Below are 14,490 nucleotides of genomic sequence, written 5' to 3' on the forward strand. Positions count from 1 at the left end.
GTTTGTAAATAAGGCAAAACACATAAGCTATAGTTAGATATATAGGATTTTTCTAGCCAGAAAAAGCAATTCAAACTACTTAAACAGAAATTTGAAAAGTAACTTTTAAAAATAAAATAAGCTTAGGATCAACTTTTGTCCTGCTTGGGGAGATAGAAGGGGAAGGAAAGAAAAGATTATCCTTCATAGTCTGGTACTTATTCTCCTACATGGAATCAGCGACCACTATCCAATTTTGGTCACTGAAAATAGAGACAGCTGCAGTACCCAGGGTTCTGGCAGTGGCCCCACAGATTGTTGTGTCCAGGGCTAATGCAGTAGCCCCATATTCAGCATCCTGGTCTCTATACGCCTGCTCCAGCTACCATTCAATTTCCCTAATCTCCTGAAATGCATTATCACCACAATTGCTGTTGCTGTTACAGCTGACTGCTTTTCCCACTGCCACAGGCTCACTCTGAAATTCCTAGTGTGATGGAATTTCATCTCATGCTCCCACAACCACCCAAGGCCCATAATGGTCTCAGAACTCAAAGGAGAGGAAGAAAATGGCTGGTGGTCCAGAACTACATCTCCCAGAAACCCACTCATTCAAATTCCAAACACCTCTTTGTCATCCCCCCAAAAAAGGAGTTACAGTAGCATAGTGCCTTTCAGAGAGCAGGCACCTAATGAATGTCTATGGAATTGTTTGTTTAATTATTCCGGAGCATATTACTTTCCTCAAAGTGTCTAAGTAAGGTAAAGGAAATATGGACTAGTGGAATTTGAGAGGTAACTCAGGTAACACCTGAGTTCAAGTCTCATCTCTAAGACATACTGGATCTATGATCCTGAACAAGTCACTTAAACTCTAAGTGTCTGAGACGCTAAGACTACAATAGAACACTTGATAATCTGAATTGGTAGAAGGAATTATCTCACTTGGGGTTCCTCATACCAGTGGAATCTGAGGTTCATATGCAAAGGCAATTATGATTCTGCTCTAGGCATCTCAAATTTGGGATTCACTTGAACACAAGTATAAGAGTCTGGTAATCAAAATGGACTCTATGCCTGTAAAGAGGATATTACTGCTTTAAAAATGAACTCTTTTACAAAAAAAAACAAAAACAAAAACAAAAAAAACTGGATTTTTACTGATGGAATCATGTGATGTTTAGGAGACAGATCTTCCCCCAAAATATCTACCCTTATGTGGGGAGCATGCTCATTAAAATGCTGTACCCAGGTTTTGCCCCTGTCCTATTCATGGAGGAAGAGGAAATATTATTTCTTTCTATATTGGTGACAACAAAAGTCTGTATATTCCTAAATGACATTCCTAAATGAGGGTGGTATGATGGCTTTCAGAAATTTCTGGAAATGCCATCCATGAAGATTCAAGCCTCAGCTATTTTCCTAGCACCAGGACATCTACTATCACTTAACATCCTGCATCCTTGTTTAAATGAGAGATGATGAAGTGAATTGAATGGATGCATAGAGGGGAAAGGGCTTATAGAGTCAGAAGCACACCTCTATGAACAGTGCCCTTTCTCTCTGGGCCAGGCCCACAGCACTAGCCATCCATAATCTGCAAAACAGGTGCCCTCCTTAGTACTGACTCTACGGTTCTCTGGGAATATTTTTATTTGTCTCTTTAACAATAATGCCGGTTAGATTTATGCCAAGAGGAAATCAATGGGATTTCAGAAAAACATACACTAAGAATAAGATGTTCATAAACAGCCCAAACAGATTAGTCATTTTGCTCTCCATACCTCATTGCAGTAGAAACTGAGGAAAAGCAGCCTAGGATCATCCTCCTCTGACATGGTGGGCATCCATGTGCTCTTGGATATTGGTCTTCTTTGAACATCTTAGTGACTTCTAAAAAAGGAGATGGTGACTTCCCAGATCATTTTTCAGAGAAACAAAGACTCTCACTGAAGGCAAAAGAGTGTTCTCTTAATATGAGCAAGCTGATGGCTTCTGAGAAGAGGCCAACATTGCACTGGGATTTTTAAGCTACCTGTTCACTCTCAAAAGCAGCTGGACTTGAGTGGGAGTATTGCACAAAACTGGCACTTCATGCATTGGTAAAATATAAAATAGGTACACTATTTTGCCAAAAGGTAATATAAAAGGGAGGAGGCAGATGTGATATTTATAGCCACATACCATTTTGGCTCGAATAGAGGCCACCCTAAATATATCATACTCTTAAATTAAGATTTCTTTGAAAGGAAAATTATATATACACATGTATGTATACACACAAACACAGTTTAAAAGCAACAATTATAGGCATAGTAGATAAAAATGGTTTCCAAGTTAGAGAAACTGAGTTCAAAGCATGTCTCTGACCTATTCTGTTCCATGTGATCCTGTTGAAAGTACTTAACCTCTAAATCTATAGGCAACTTTAAAATTACAGCATTATGGGGAAATTGCTGACCTACATCGTTAGAGGCAATTTCATTATTTTGGAATTCTCTACAACAATGAAATCTCAGCTCCAATCTAATCCCTATGCTTAATTATAGGCTATACTTGAGTTTAAAACAATGAAGACATGGAAGGGGAGAAGTGGGACTGATATTCAGATCAATATGGCATATGTTTGTATTGGGCATATATGTATGAATTTTAGAAATGTATGTGTGTGTGTATATATATGTGTATGTATATATACATATATACATACACACACACACACACACATATATATATATATATATATATATATATATATATATATATATATACAGAGAGAGAGAGAGAGAGAGAGAGAGAGAGAGAGAGAGAGAGAGAGAGAGAGAGAGACTCAGATCGGTTAGAGATAAAATGGCTTGCCAAGGATTACACGGCCAGTATTTTTCTGAGGTAGGTTTTGAGCTCAAAATGTCCTGGATTCAAAATCTACTCTCTACCCACTATACTACACTGCCTCTCCCTTGAGAATATAAATTTCAGAGATAGTGCCAAGCTGAATTGGTAAAGAGTGTCTTAGTCTGGAAATTCTATCTAACCAGTGAAATCATAATTCCCAGTCCCCATCTCTAGTTTGTGTGTGTGTGTGTGTGTGTTATGTATGCATTTATATAGATAGTATATATATATATATATATATATATATACATATATATATGTATACATACACTATATATATATATATATGCATATATATATATGTAATTTCATTGATGTAGAAAGCTCTTGGGGAGAAAATTGCCTCTACCAATGCTAACTGTCACTTTCTCTGCTTCTTACAATATTAAAAGAGATGCCTGAAGTACCAAGTCAAGTGACTTGCTTAGGACCATGACAACTAATATTTGTCTTAGGTACGAAGCCATGTCTCCCTGATTCTGAAGTCCACTTCTACAATGCTGGACCACAACTACTACTCAAGTTTAATGTATATGCATATGTAAATGGACATATTGGAAACATATATACTATTTCCTCCAATAAAATATGTTTGTTAATAGGATATGATAAAAGAAAAAGAGGCAGAATTAAGTTTTTAATATTCTCAAAGAATTTATTTTAAATTATCTCATGAACTAAGGAAGATAAGAAATAAAGCTCAGTTTTATAGCTCATAATGATAAATTTGCAAAAATGACAGAAGATGGAAATAGTGTTTAGGATGTTATGGAAAGACAGGAATATATATTTTCAATTACTCCAGAGATTTGGGAATCATCTTAGAATTATGCTAAAAAGGTGAATAAAATGGCCACACTCTTTGACTGAATAAGATTAATGATAAAAAGGAAGGCCCAATAAATTCACAAAAATATGTGTAGCAGCACTTTTCACAGTAAACAGATATCCAAAAAATGGGAAATAATTAAGCAAACTGTGGTATAAGAATACGATCAAATGCTACTGAGCTATAAGAAACAATAAATATAACGAATACTGGGAAGTATGGAAAGACATATATGAACTGATGCAAAGTGAAATGAGCAGAAATAGAAAAACAAGATGTATAATGATTATAACAACGTAAATGGAAACAACAAAACAATAGATATTGAATGCAGTGAAATCATAATGAGTTTGGTTTCAAAGAAGTATTAAAATATACTTCTTTCCCTTCTTTGAAGAAGTGAACTATGACTGTAGAGCATTAAATTCATTCATTCAATAACATTTATTAAGTACCTACTCTGGTGGCAGGCACAGTGCTAAATAAGTCCAAAAAAACAAGCAAAAGACAGTCCCTCTTCTTAAGAAGCTTACAATCTAATGGAGAGACAATATGCAAACAAATGCACACACATACATATATACGTTTATATATATTTATCTATGTAGAGAGAATGAGAGAAAAGAGGGGGAGGGAAAGGGAGAAGAAGAAAAAGAAAAAGAGAGTAATAGGTCATCCAAGTTACATGTAGTATAAGCAGGAAATAATCAACAGAGGGAAGGCACTGGAATTACATAGAATAGCAGACTTTGTTAATAGAGTAGTTTATAAATAGCTGAATTTGTTTCTCTGTCTCTGTCTCTCTGTGTCTGTCTCTGCCTCTCTCTCTCTGTCTCTGCCTCTCTCTCTCTCTCTCTCTCTCTCTCTCTCTCTCTCTCTCTCTCTCTCTCTCTCTCTCTCTCTCTCTCTTTCTCTCTCTCTCTCTCTCTGAATGTCTCTCTCTCTCTCCCTCTCTTCCCCTTTCCTTCCCTTCATTCTTTGTTACAGAAGGACCAAAGAAAAGATATTTTGGTGATATAAGCACCAATCAAGGATATAAAATCAATACAAATTTTTAAAGAAAAAGAAAAGCAGCCTATATAGTATATAATAGGATATAAAACTTTAAAGACACACACACACAAAAAAACCTTAAGAAATCATCACATTATCTCCGTGACCTTGAACTGATGACTGATTTATACTTGCTCATTGTTAGAAAGGATAGAGATACACACCAGAGACAAGGTCAAAAGAAGGTGAATGAGTATCTGCATTTGGTGAAGTGTTTATTCAATTCAGGATCAGTATGGACTTCAAAACTGAAACACATAATGTAATGGTCTAAGTTTGGCTTTTGAGTAGTTCCCCAACATGTATTGTTTGTTTATTAGAGAAACATACAGAGGAGGGGACAGCAAATGGGTATAATGGATATGAGGTATTCATGAAAACAGACAGACAGACTTTTGATACAGGCTAGCTCCATAACCATAGAACAATCAGTTAATCCCACAGTTTCCTATGCAACTTTCTCAGATTGTGAATTAAAGAAGAGATGTCGATTCAGATCAATATAAGGAATTTTCACTCTAGGAGTTCTCAGTATCAATTACCTAAAAAAGGCAAAATACAGAAATATCCATATATAAGGTACACAAAGAAACATACAATTCATATCTATTACAACTTAGAAATTTTTAAATGTAACTTAGAGAAAGTCCTGGTGTTAACAAGGTGTAAACTTAAAGGATTTTTGTCATAATTCACCATCCCTCCCATAGGTAGTCAATTCACAGGTGTCACTACACCCTCCTCCCTACTTTCCCTTCCCACCTCCCATTCTTGAAGTTCATTACTATAGAGTTCTCCTATTAATTAAAATAAGGCTGTTTCTTCATATATCATAGTCCTGGTCATGCACTCATTTCTGTTTGTGTATTGGAATCACTATCTTTGGTGTTGCTTTGTACAGTTTTATGACCATTCCAACATATCTTGCAATATAGTACAGTTGGAATCTGCCTTCGTATGTAAATGCCTCCCCTACTACTCTTAGGAGGTCCCCTTACTACAGCATTTTGAGGTTTACTAAGTTCTTCCTAACAGCCCTGATGACAAAGTCAGTGCAAGAAATAATATTCCCACTTTACCAAGGAGCTACTGAGATCTCTGCAAATTTAGGTAATTGGTTCAATAATGACAGAACTGGGGCTAGAGTTTAGGAAGGAAAGAGAAGAAGAAAACAAGCATTTATTAAGTGCTTACTATATATCGATACTTCACAAATATTATCTTATTTGATCTTACAACAACTCTTGGAAGTAGGTCCTATTAATATAATCATTTTGCAGTTGAGGGAACTGAGCTACAGTTAAGTTAAATGATTTGTCCAGGGTTATACAGCTAGTAAGTATCTGAGGCTAGATTTGAATGAAGAATTTCCTGACTCTAAACTGTTTCTCTACATACTGTGCCAAGTAGCTACATTTATATTATGCAGTTTAGCACTCTAGCCCTCCACTCTGCAGCTGACTGGAAACCTGGTCAGCATTCAGTGTAGCATTTTCAGCTCATTCATATCATAGGCACCAATTCCACCGTTTATTTTGATAGTTCTTATGATATAAACTCACAGAAGGTGAGCTTACAGAGAAGTAATGTTTCTATGATCAATCTGGATCATAAAGAGCAAAATACATTGGAAAGAGATATGTGGATTCAATTCATTCAGGCTAAAAACACTTGGGACAAAGCAAAACTGGGCCGTTCCACTTTTTCTTTAATTATCCAGATAATTCCCTTGACTTTGGAATTCACTTTACTTTACTTTGGACACACAGATTCAGCAAAGTAGAGATTTGACAATAATCCAGATTTATTATATTAGTACTCAAAATATCCTTAGTGAGCCAACAACCCCTCCATTTTACAGAAAGGAAACTGAGACCAAGAGAAGTGAATTGTTCAAAATCACATCTTTAGTTTGTAAAGAAGAAGAAGAGCTCTAATCCAGATCCACATGAGTATTCTTTTCAGTAATTCTTGCTACCTCTCATTATTGGACTGTGAGATAATTTAGTCCCCCCAAATAATATCTTCTACTCTATTTTTGAGATTGGCTGTCTATATCAGTAAATTTAACAAAACCACTGCTAAATCTCATAGAATTAAAGGACCATGTATTTAAAGCTAGAAGGGACCTCAGAGGTCTTAAGAAAAACCCTCATTTTACACAGGGGGAAACTTGAGGCTGAAAAGAAGTTGAGTGAGTTGCCTCAAATCACTCTAGTAGCAAATAACATCTAGGATTTGAAGCCAGGTCCCTTGATTCCATAGCTAGCATTCTTTCCATTGTAGCATAAACTATAAACTTATATAAAATGAGGAGGGGATGAGTATGTAATGCAGTGAACAGATGTTTAGAATCAGAGGCCCATGAAATCATAAGAAAATTCATTTTATTTACAGTTTCATTTGGGGCAGTGTAGATGGAGGTCAAGTCTATATGCCAGAATTAAATGGACCATGGCAGGGCAGAATCCCTCAGTACAATTTGCCAAAGCCTGAACATTCAATCCATCCAATGCATAGAGAAGGATCCAACAACATTAATCAATGCAGACAGCTGATCTGAATAAAACAAACCTAAATCTCTATGATTTTTTCCTCAAAAGCAATTTTTTTCAATGGATTATTTGAATAATTCTCCACTTTGCTTTGCTTGTGAATAAGAGTGTGTCTACCTGTTTTGAAGAAATCTAATATTTTAAAATTTTTATTAAATTGTGTCATCAATTTTTTCCTGTACTCTACTGCTATTGAGTTTACATATTTATTAGCCAAAGTTCATTTTCTGGACCACCACCCCCAAGTACACAAACACTACAAAACAACCCCAAGCCTTCACTGAATCTTCATTGAATCATATCAAGAAGAAAAGTAAGCAACAATTTTTTTAAAATTAGATTGTGACCACTTCATCAAATATAAATTTACCACCTTGCATTTCTATAAATCACCCCCACTAGAAGCCAGTAATATTTGATTACTTTAGAAATAAAAATGTTTCATTCCACAGATAGGTACTAAAGTACCAATACCTTAAGTGTTTACATTCTGCTATTGCAGAGAAAGCACCTTAAATAAATACCTTAAAAGATGAATCTTCTAATTCTATAATTCTAAAAAGGAATATGGAAAACTGAATAACACAATTCATATTTGGTTATGACGTATGTTAGGTAAACATATGCTGTCAATACATAGTTTTGTCAATAGACATTCACCAGCTCTCAGATCAGTTTTAAACATGAGGGGAAAAAAAGATGGAAATGAAAATAGTATACATTTATGTATTTTCAGGTCAATGTGAAATTATATGAAATAAGTGTACCTTTCAGGGGAAAAAATACTTATAGTTTTCTTTATGGTATACTACTGGTATTAATTTTCTTTGGGCAGACATGGTCTGTTCCAGGAAGACAGTTTCTGCATTGGTTTTCAATATGCAGCACACAAGCCTACACCATTAGGAACTACCCCAATGATGTTTTCTTACTATTTTTATATTAGCTGATTTTTAAGTCTCTTCTTGAGCATTAATATGTCTTTGGGGGAAATGTAGGTGTATAAACATTATATATGTATAGTAAATAATATAAAATATTTTTATATAATATTAATATCTATATAGCAGTAAATCACTGTCTTTCCGTAAATAAAATGGAGTAACCGGGAACTGGAGCTTCCAGTTCTGTCCAGTGCTGGTTTTTTTCCCTATCAATTTCTATCTAAATTGGAGGCTATATAGAATCAGACTGGGGAGAAAAATGAAAAGAATTATAAAAGATTCTTTAATGACAAATAATAAGAGTGACGGTTTTCAATAGTTTCACCTGGGTTGCTGTGGAAATGTTTATCCAAAAATCTTCTCTTTCTCTAGAAATTACCGCCACCTTCAGGTCGCGGTTTCAACCCCTGTCAGGGCTTTCTTTTGCAAACACACTGAAATTCTTACTAAACTCAGAAATCATTCCACAAGACACTTTTATAACCACAATAGCCTTCTAAGAAAAAAGAGTTTGATGACAGCAGAGGCTTGGACCGGGCCTACTATGTGCACTGAAACATATCTCTCTCTCGACTGTCATCCGAGTCATATGAAATTGGCGGGATTTTTGTGTGACCTGCGCTGATGTCACTTGGTTGGACAGCCAGAGATCTGTCCATTCTTCCCACAGAGTCAGTATCCCTGAGAGAATCTTCGGAAAGAGGAAGAGAGAAATTTTTGTAGGCTCAAAGAACCTTCCATACTCAATCTAAACGCCCGAATTTGTTAACTGCACATGGCAAGTCACACACCGGAAGGAAAAGGAGAAGGCGAACTGTTTGTGTACTCTTCAAGTAAACCCACAACCTGCCACAAAACCCTGGATAAAAAGGATAGGTCCAAGCCCTTCCTTTTCCCTCCCCAAGTCTATCATTCCCCCTTAGCAAGGGCAGCTGCCCCTCCCTCCCTTCCCTCTGGAGGGAAAACGATCGATGAAATGGATGACATCCGCTCCCTTTTCACTCCCTTCTACAGTTACAACTGAGTTACTCAAAGGCTGCATGAGGACTCTCCCCTTGCCGTGGTAGGCTCCCTGGAGAGAAACAAAACTCCAACCTTCCTCTACTGCTAAATCCGTACGGACTGCATTTGGGGATAGAACTGCTGAATGTAACCTAGGAATGAACCAGAAACACTGACATAGACCTCCCCCAGCACAAAAAGGAAAGAAAAAACCAACAACTTCCATTTAAAATCAACCCCTGCAAATTGATGTTAAGAAACACACCGGTCTCTGGATACACAGATCGAAACTCCTCCCTATAAGCGAAGTCCCTGACCTCTTCGTGCGTACACAGGGCAGGACAGCGGGCTCTTTCCTCTCCATCTTAAAAGCCCAGTGACTCCTAAGACACCTATTTTTCCTCTTTGTCCCCCTTTTCTTTCTTCTCTGTCCCCACTTTTCCTTTTCCCCATTCCTCATCTTTTCACTCCTCTTTGCCCCAGTAAGGCGCTTCTTCGAGTCCCCCTCCCACCCCCATTTTTCCCCATCCCTAATTCCTCTTGGCCGGGTTCTTACTGCAGGGACGACGCCACGGGGCATCTCGAGAGAACTGCTGCCCCTCAAGCCCCGGCCCCTGTCCACAGTGGAAACCTGGTTCAATACAATTCCTTTCTAATCATACGGCGCGGGCAAGCTAAATGGGGAGAACCGGTCTCAAAGGCCCGGAGATGGGGGCAGCAGGACTAAAGTCAGGGTGGAAGAACTGGGAGGGAGGGAAAGGCTGAGCTTGATGAGAGGTGTCGGGGCTGTTGGGGAAGGGGGGTAGAGCCGTAGCACTCACCTCGGTGTCGTAGAGGCGAAGGTCCAAGAAGTAGGGGTACAAGAGGGATTCATTGCGGATCTGCTGGATCGCCAGCTCCACGGCAGGCAGCACCCCTCGACCGATGCTGCCCTTTGCCACATTGTCCGTGAGTGGCATCAAACCCATGATGGATAGAGGTGGACTGTTGACCGGCGGCCCCGCACCCCCCCGGGGGAAGGCCCGCGACCCTCCTGAAGCTGGCAACAGCAGGAGCAGCAAGGGCAGCATCGGGGCGAGTCGCAATCCCGGCGCAGCCTGGTTGGCCGCAGTGGCGAAGGGGCTGAGCCCGCTCCGGCCCGAGCCCCTGCTAGAAGCCATGCCGCCGACGCTGGAGAGACTCCAGTCCAACCTGCCCAGGCTACTAGGTTGCTGGGGGCGCCGGGGCCACAGACACCTTCTCACTCCGGCCGCATGGCCCGGGGCCCAGCGTGGGGCAGGCGGCAGCACCTGCGCTAGCTGAGCCTCCTCCTCTTCTTCCAGCCGAGTTCCCCGTCGGACGCGTAAAAGGGCTTCCTTCCCCCGCCCGCCAGCCCGTGGCACCCCCGACAGTAGTCCTGGCAATGGCGCCTGCCGCCTCCCAGCTGTGCCAGCTGCTGTCACCCTTTCTGCCGCCGCCACCACTCACAACAGCAACAGCAACAGATCAATCATTCCGAGGCATAAGCTACTGAACAGAGCTACCGAGGACCGGCCCCTTCGGGTGCCCTTTCTCAGGCTCAGAGACTGTTAGCACGGTTGTTGCTGCTGCTGCTGCTGCTGCTGCTGCTGCTGCTGCTGCTGCTGCTGCTGCTGCTGCTGCTGCTGCTGCTGCTGCTGCTGCTGCTGCTGCTGCTGCTGCTGCTGCAATTGTTGCTACCTTCACTAAGCAGCCGCAGCCACCGGCGCGGCAGCCACCCAAGCCGGACCCGCTGCAGGCGCCAGCAATCAGTCCCCTTCGCTGAATTCAACCTTCTCTTCCTTCAGCTTCTGCAGCGGTAAAGCCGCATGACAGAGTCCCAGGCCCGAGGAAGGAGCGATGGGCACGAAAAGGGGGTGGGCGGGAAGAAAGAGAATTAAAATTTCCCCCCCCCCGAAATTTAGACACAGGAAAATCTGGTCAGAAAATCCTGTCCCCAGAGACAGGGTGTGTGTCCTGGGGGTGGGGGAGGCTCCCGCGCTCCCTCTGCCTTTGCTTCTGCTGCCTCGGAGGCTTCTCCTCCCTGCCTAGGGGGAGAAGTGAGTGCCGCATTCCCCCGAAGCCGAAGAAACGGGAGGAAGCTCGAGGCCTCCCTGCGGGAGAGCCCGCCTCGCAAGAAGGCTGGTTCGGGAGCGCTCGGCTGGCTGGCTTCCCTCGTGGAGGAGGTGGCTGAGCCCTTAGCGCCTCCTCCGCTCTCCGCGCTCAGCTCAGCCCCACGGCGGATGCGGCTGGGGCTTCTTCATTAGAGAAGTGGCTGACGGTTACTGCTAGTAACCGGCGCTTGCACGTCGCTTGTGGGCTATCAGATGCTGAGCAGGTTATCGGGTAGAAGTGTCAGGAGACGGGGTTTGGGCAAATCCATCAACCTGAGGAGAAGGGGGAGTGTGTGTGTGCGTGCGTGTGTGAGAGTGTGTATGTGTGTGTGTGTGTGTGTGCATGTGCGCGCGCGCGCGCGTGTGTGTGTGTGTGTGTGTGTGTGTGGTAACAAGAAAGAGAACGGCCCTGGCACATTCAAATGGCAGCAGCAGATGCTATACGAAAGTGTTTCCTGTGGCATCTGCATTGTTCCGGGGGGTCTATGGATTCACCATCTCCTTCAGATATGGAATTACAAGTGGGTTTTATCAGGCAAACATTTAAAATCCCTAATGGGTGTGAGTTCCACATTCTACCTAAGCCTCCTCTCATTCTGCTCAACACTCACTGCATTTTCTAGAAGAAAATCTGTTATGCAGAGGGAGAGGTTTCCCTCTGTCAGCCAGAAACTAGAATACCTCAGAGTTTCTTTTCCCACCACCAGACAAAATCTTATGGCATCACCATCTAAAGATGAATATTTGTTTTCCCAGAATTGGTCAGTCTGAGTTATGAAAGCTCAAGGTTAGCACCTGTATTCACATGCTTCAGACACTGCATGCACCATTCTTCCCACATGAACAGACGGTATCCCCAAAGGCTTCTCTGAGGCATCCAAAGCCTTTTATATAAAACTCTCCCACCCTATTTGGCTTGTGAAACTGTCTCATCCAAATACATTCATGTGAACTCATTTTCTTTTTCATATAATAAGAATAGATACCATTTATATAATTCTTAAAGGCTTGCAAAGCACTTTACTTACATTATCTAATTTCATGCTTACAGCAATCCTGTGAATTAGGTGATACTATTATTCCTAGTTTACAAATGTGAAAACTGAGATTCAGAGAGCTTAGATGATTTGTTCATGATTATACAGTTGGTGTCAGAATCAATATTTGGATCCAGGTCTTTTGAGTCATATACTACACTCTAATCACAATGCCACACTTGCAAACCTCTCTATTATACATATATAGAATCCTATATATATAGGACATATATACTCTAAGCACAAACATAATTTTATGAGGTTATTTTCCATGTCCTACTAGAAATACTTCACAAAGTATCTAGGCCCTACACAACATGCTAGAGGTCCTACTTCTAGATCTCTTAAAATTTTCCATTTTGCTAACAAAACACTTGGGCTTTCCATCAATTATCCTTCAGTCTCTCTATTCTACTGCCTTGTTTTTTTCTCCTCAATCATACATCTTTCTGATATAATCCTCTATGTTTCTTTGTGGGTAAGAATTATACAAGACAAGCATCCGTCTCCAGCTACATTATTGGAGGAATTCTTTACATAAATGAAATCACAGATTCACTGAAGTACACCTTGCAAGTGAACAACCGAGTATATAAATTGATCTATAAATTCAGTTCAAGTGAATTGAAAATTATTTATTCAGTACCTACTCTGTACCTGATGATGTGCTAAGACCTAGGAAAGGGTCTAAGCAAAGATAGACAAAATATAAAACCTGTTTCCAAGAAGAGATCAGGCAAGTAGAGAAATAAAATAAAAGACAGATTATAAGGCAAGTGGCATAAAAAGAGTATAACCACATTTCTAGGGAGCTTCAGAAAAGTTGTATGGTGGAATGAGCACTGAATTTCAAGAGGACAGAAGTCAAATATGATTCTGTTTTCAGCCTTATTTTCCCCATGTAAAATAAGGTGGTTAGACCAGGTTTTGTCTAAAATCCCTTCCTCTGTTCTTACATTCAATTGTGAGGGGAGGGGTGATAAAGTTAAGGAGGGAATGAAATACAGTAATATTTATTATGGAACCTGAAGGACAGGCAAGGTTTTGAAAGGAAAGATAAGAAAAATCATCCTAGGTTAGGGGAACAGCATGAATAAATGTGCAGAAGCTAGAACATAGCAAATGTTTGGAGAATTGGGAATCATATGGATTGTAGTGAGATACAAACCTTGAAAGACATCATTTTGGTGGATAGCCTTGAATGGCAGGCAGAGGAATTTGAATTTGATTTAGGAGGTTGTGGGGAGCCATTGGAAGATTTTGAGTTGGGAAGTAATGTTAACTGAGAAGTGCTCTAGGGAAATTAATCTGGAAATTTGATTTAGAGTCAATGAGAATGGGCAGAGAATATAATCAAAAAGTCAAGTCAACAAGTATTTTAAGTATCCACTATGTACCAGGGATTAAGCTAAGTCCTGTGGATAAAAAAAGAAAGGAAAAAAAATTCTCTTCCAAAAAAGCTAGGATTTGGTTGCAATTCTAATCATTTATAATCAGAGATTCTTAGCCTGGAATACTTGGATAGATTTCAAGGGGTCTGGGAATTTGAATGAGAAAAACACCCACACCTATTTATGAGGACAAATTATTTTTATTGATCTAGAACTGAAATCAAGCCATCTCCTTTCATTATGAATGTAGACAAAGTTATTCTGGGCAAGGGTCTTTATCCTGGTAGGCTTTACCAGACTACCAAAGAATCTTTGACATTAAAAAAAGGTTGAAGACATCTGGCCCAAGTTTACAGCCTTAAAATGAAGAGGAATGTATAGTCCAATTATTATCTTAAGCATGAATCCTCTGCACAAAATAACTGACAAGTGATCATCCAGTTTCTTCCTGAATACCTTCAGGAAAGGAAATAGGCACTCCTCCTGAGGCATCCTACAAGCCAAGGCAACAATATTCTTCTTCTTTCATCCTGGCCATCTCCTTTCCATATTCCCGCCACATCTTCTAGATCACTAGAACTCAAGAGACCCTGCTTTGGGGGGATTTAACTCCTTAAATTCTTAAAATTATGCTTTGGGGCCTCTGACCTTTTTATTGATGAATTCATGGTTCAAATTCATTCTATTTAGCTGA

At 40.2% G+C, this 14,490-nt stretch overlaps 1 protein-coding gene across 1 annotated transcript in view; it reads right to left on the reverse strand.

Moving 5' to 3' along the window:
* The window catches only part of GABBR2 (gamma-aminobutyric acid type B receptor subunit 2), an 802,190-nt gene extending 790,468 nt beyond the window's left edge, over positions 1-11,722 (reverse strand). The window contains 1 exon segment of the mRNA XM_074281401.1: positions 10,079-11,722. Within this exon segment, the coding sequence (XP_074137502.1) occupies positions 10,079-10,417 (339 nt within the window). The 5' untranslated portion in view covers positions 10,418-11,722.
* Positions 11,723-14,490: the final 2,768 nt, after the last annotated feature.

Source organism: Sminthopsis crassicaudata, chromosome 1, assembly GCF_048593235.1.
Source record: "Sminthopsis crassicaudata isolate SCR6 chromosome 1, ASM4859323v1, whole genome shotgun sequence".
Lineage (NCBI taxonomy): Eukaryota > Metazoa > Chordata > Mammalia > Dasyuromorphia > Dasyuridae > Sminthopsis > Sminthopsis crassicaudata.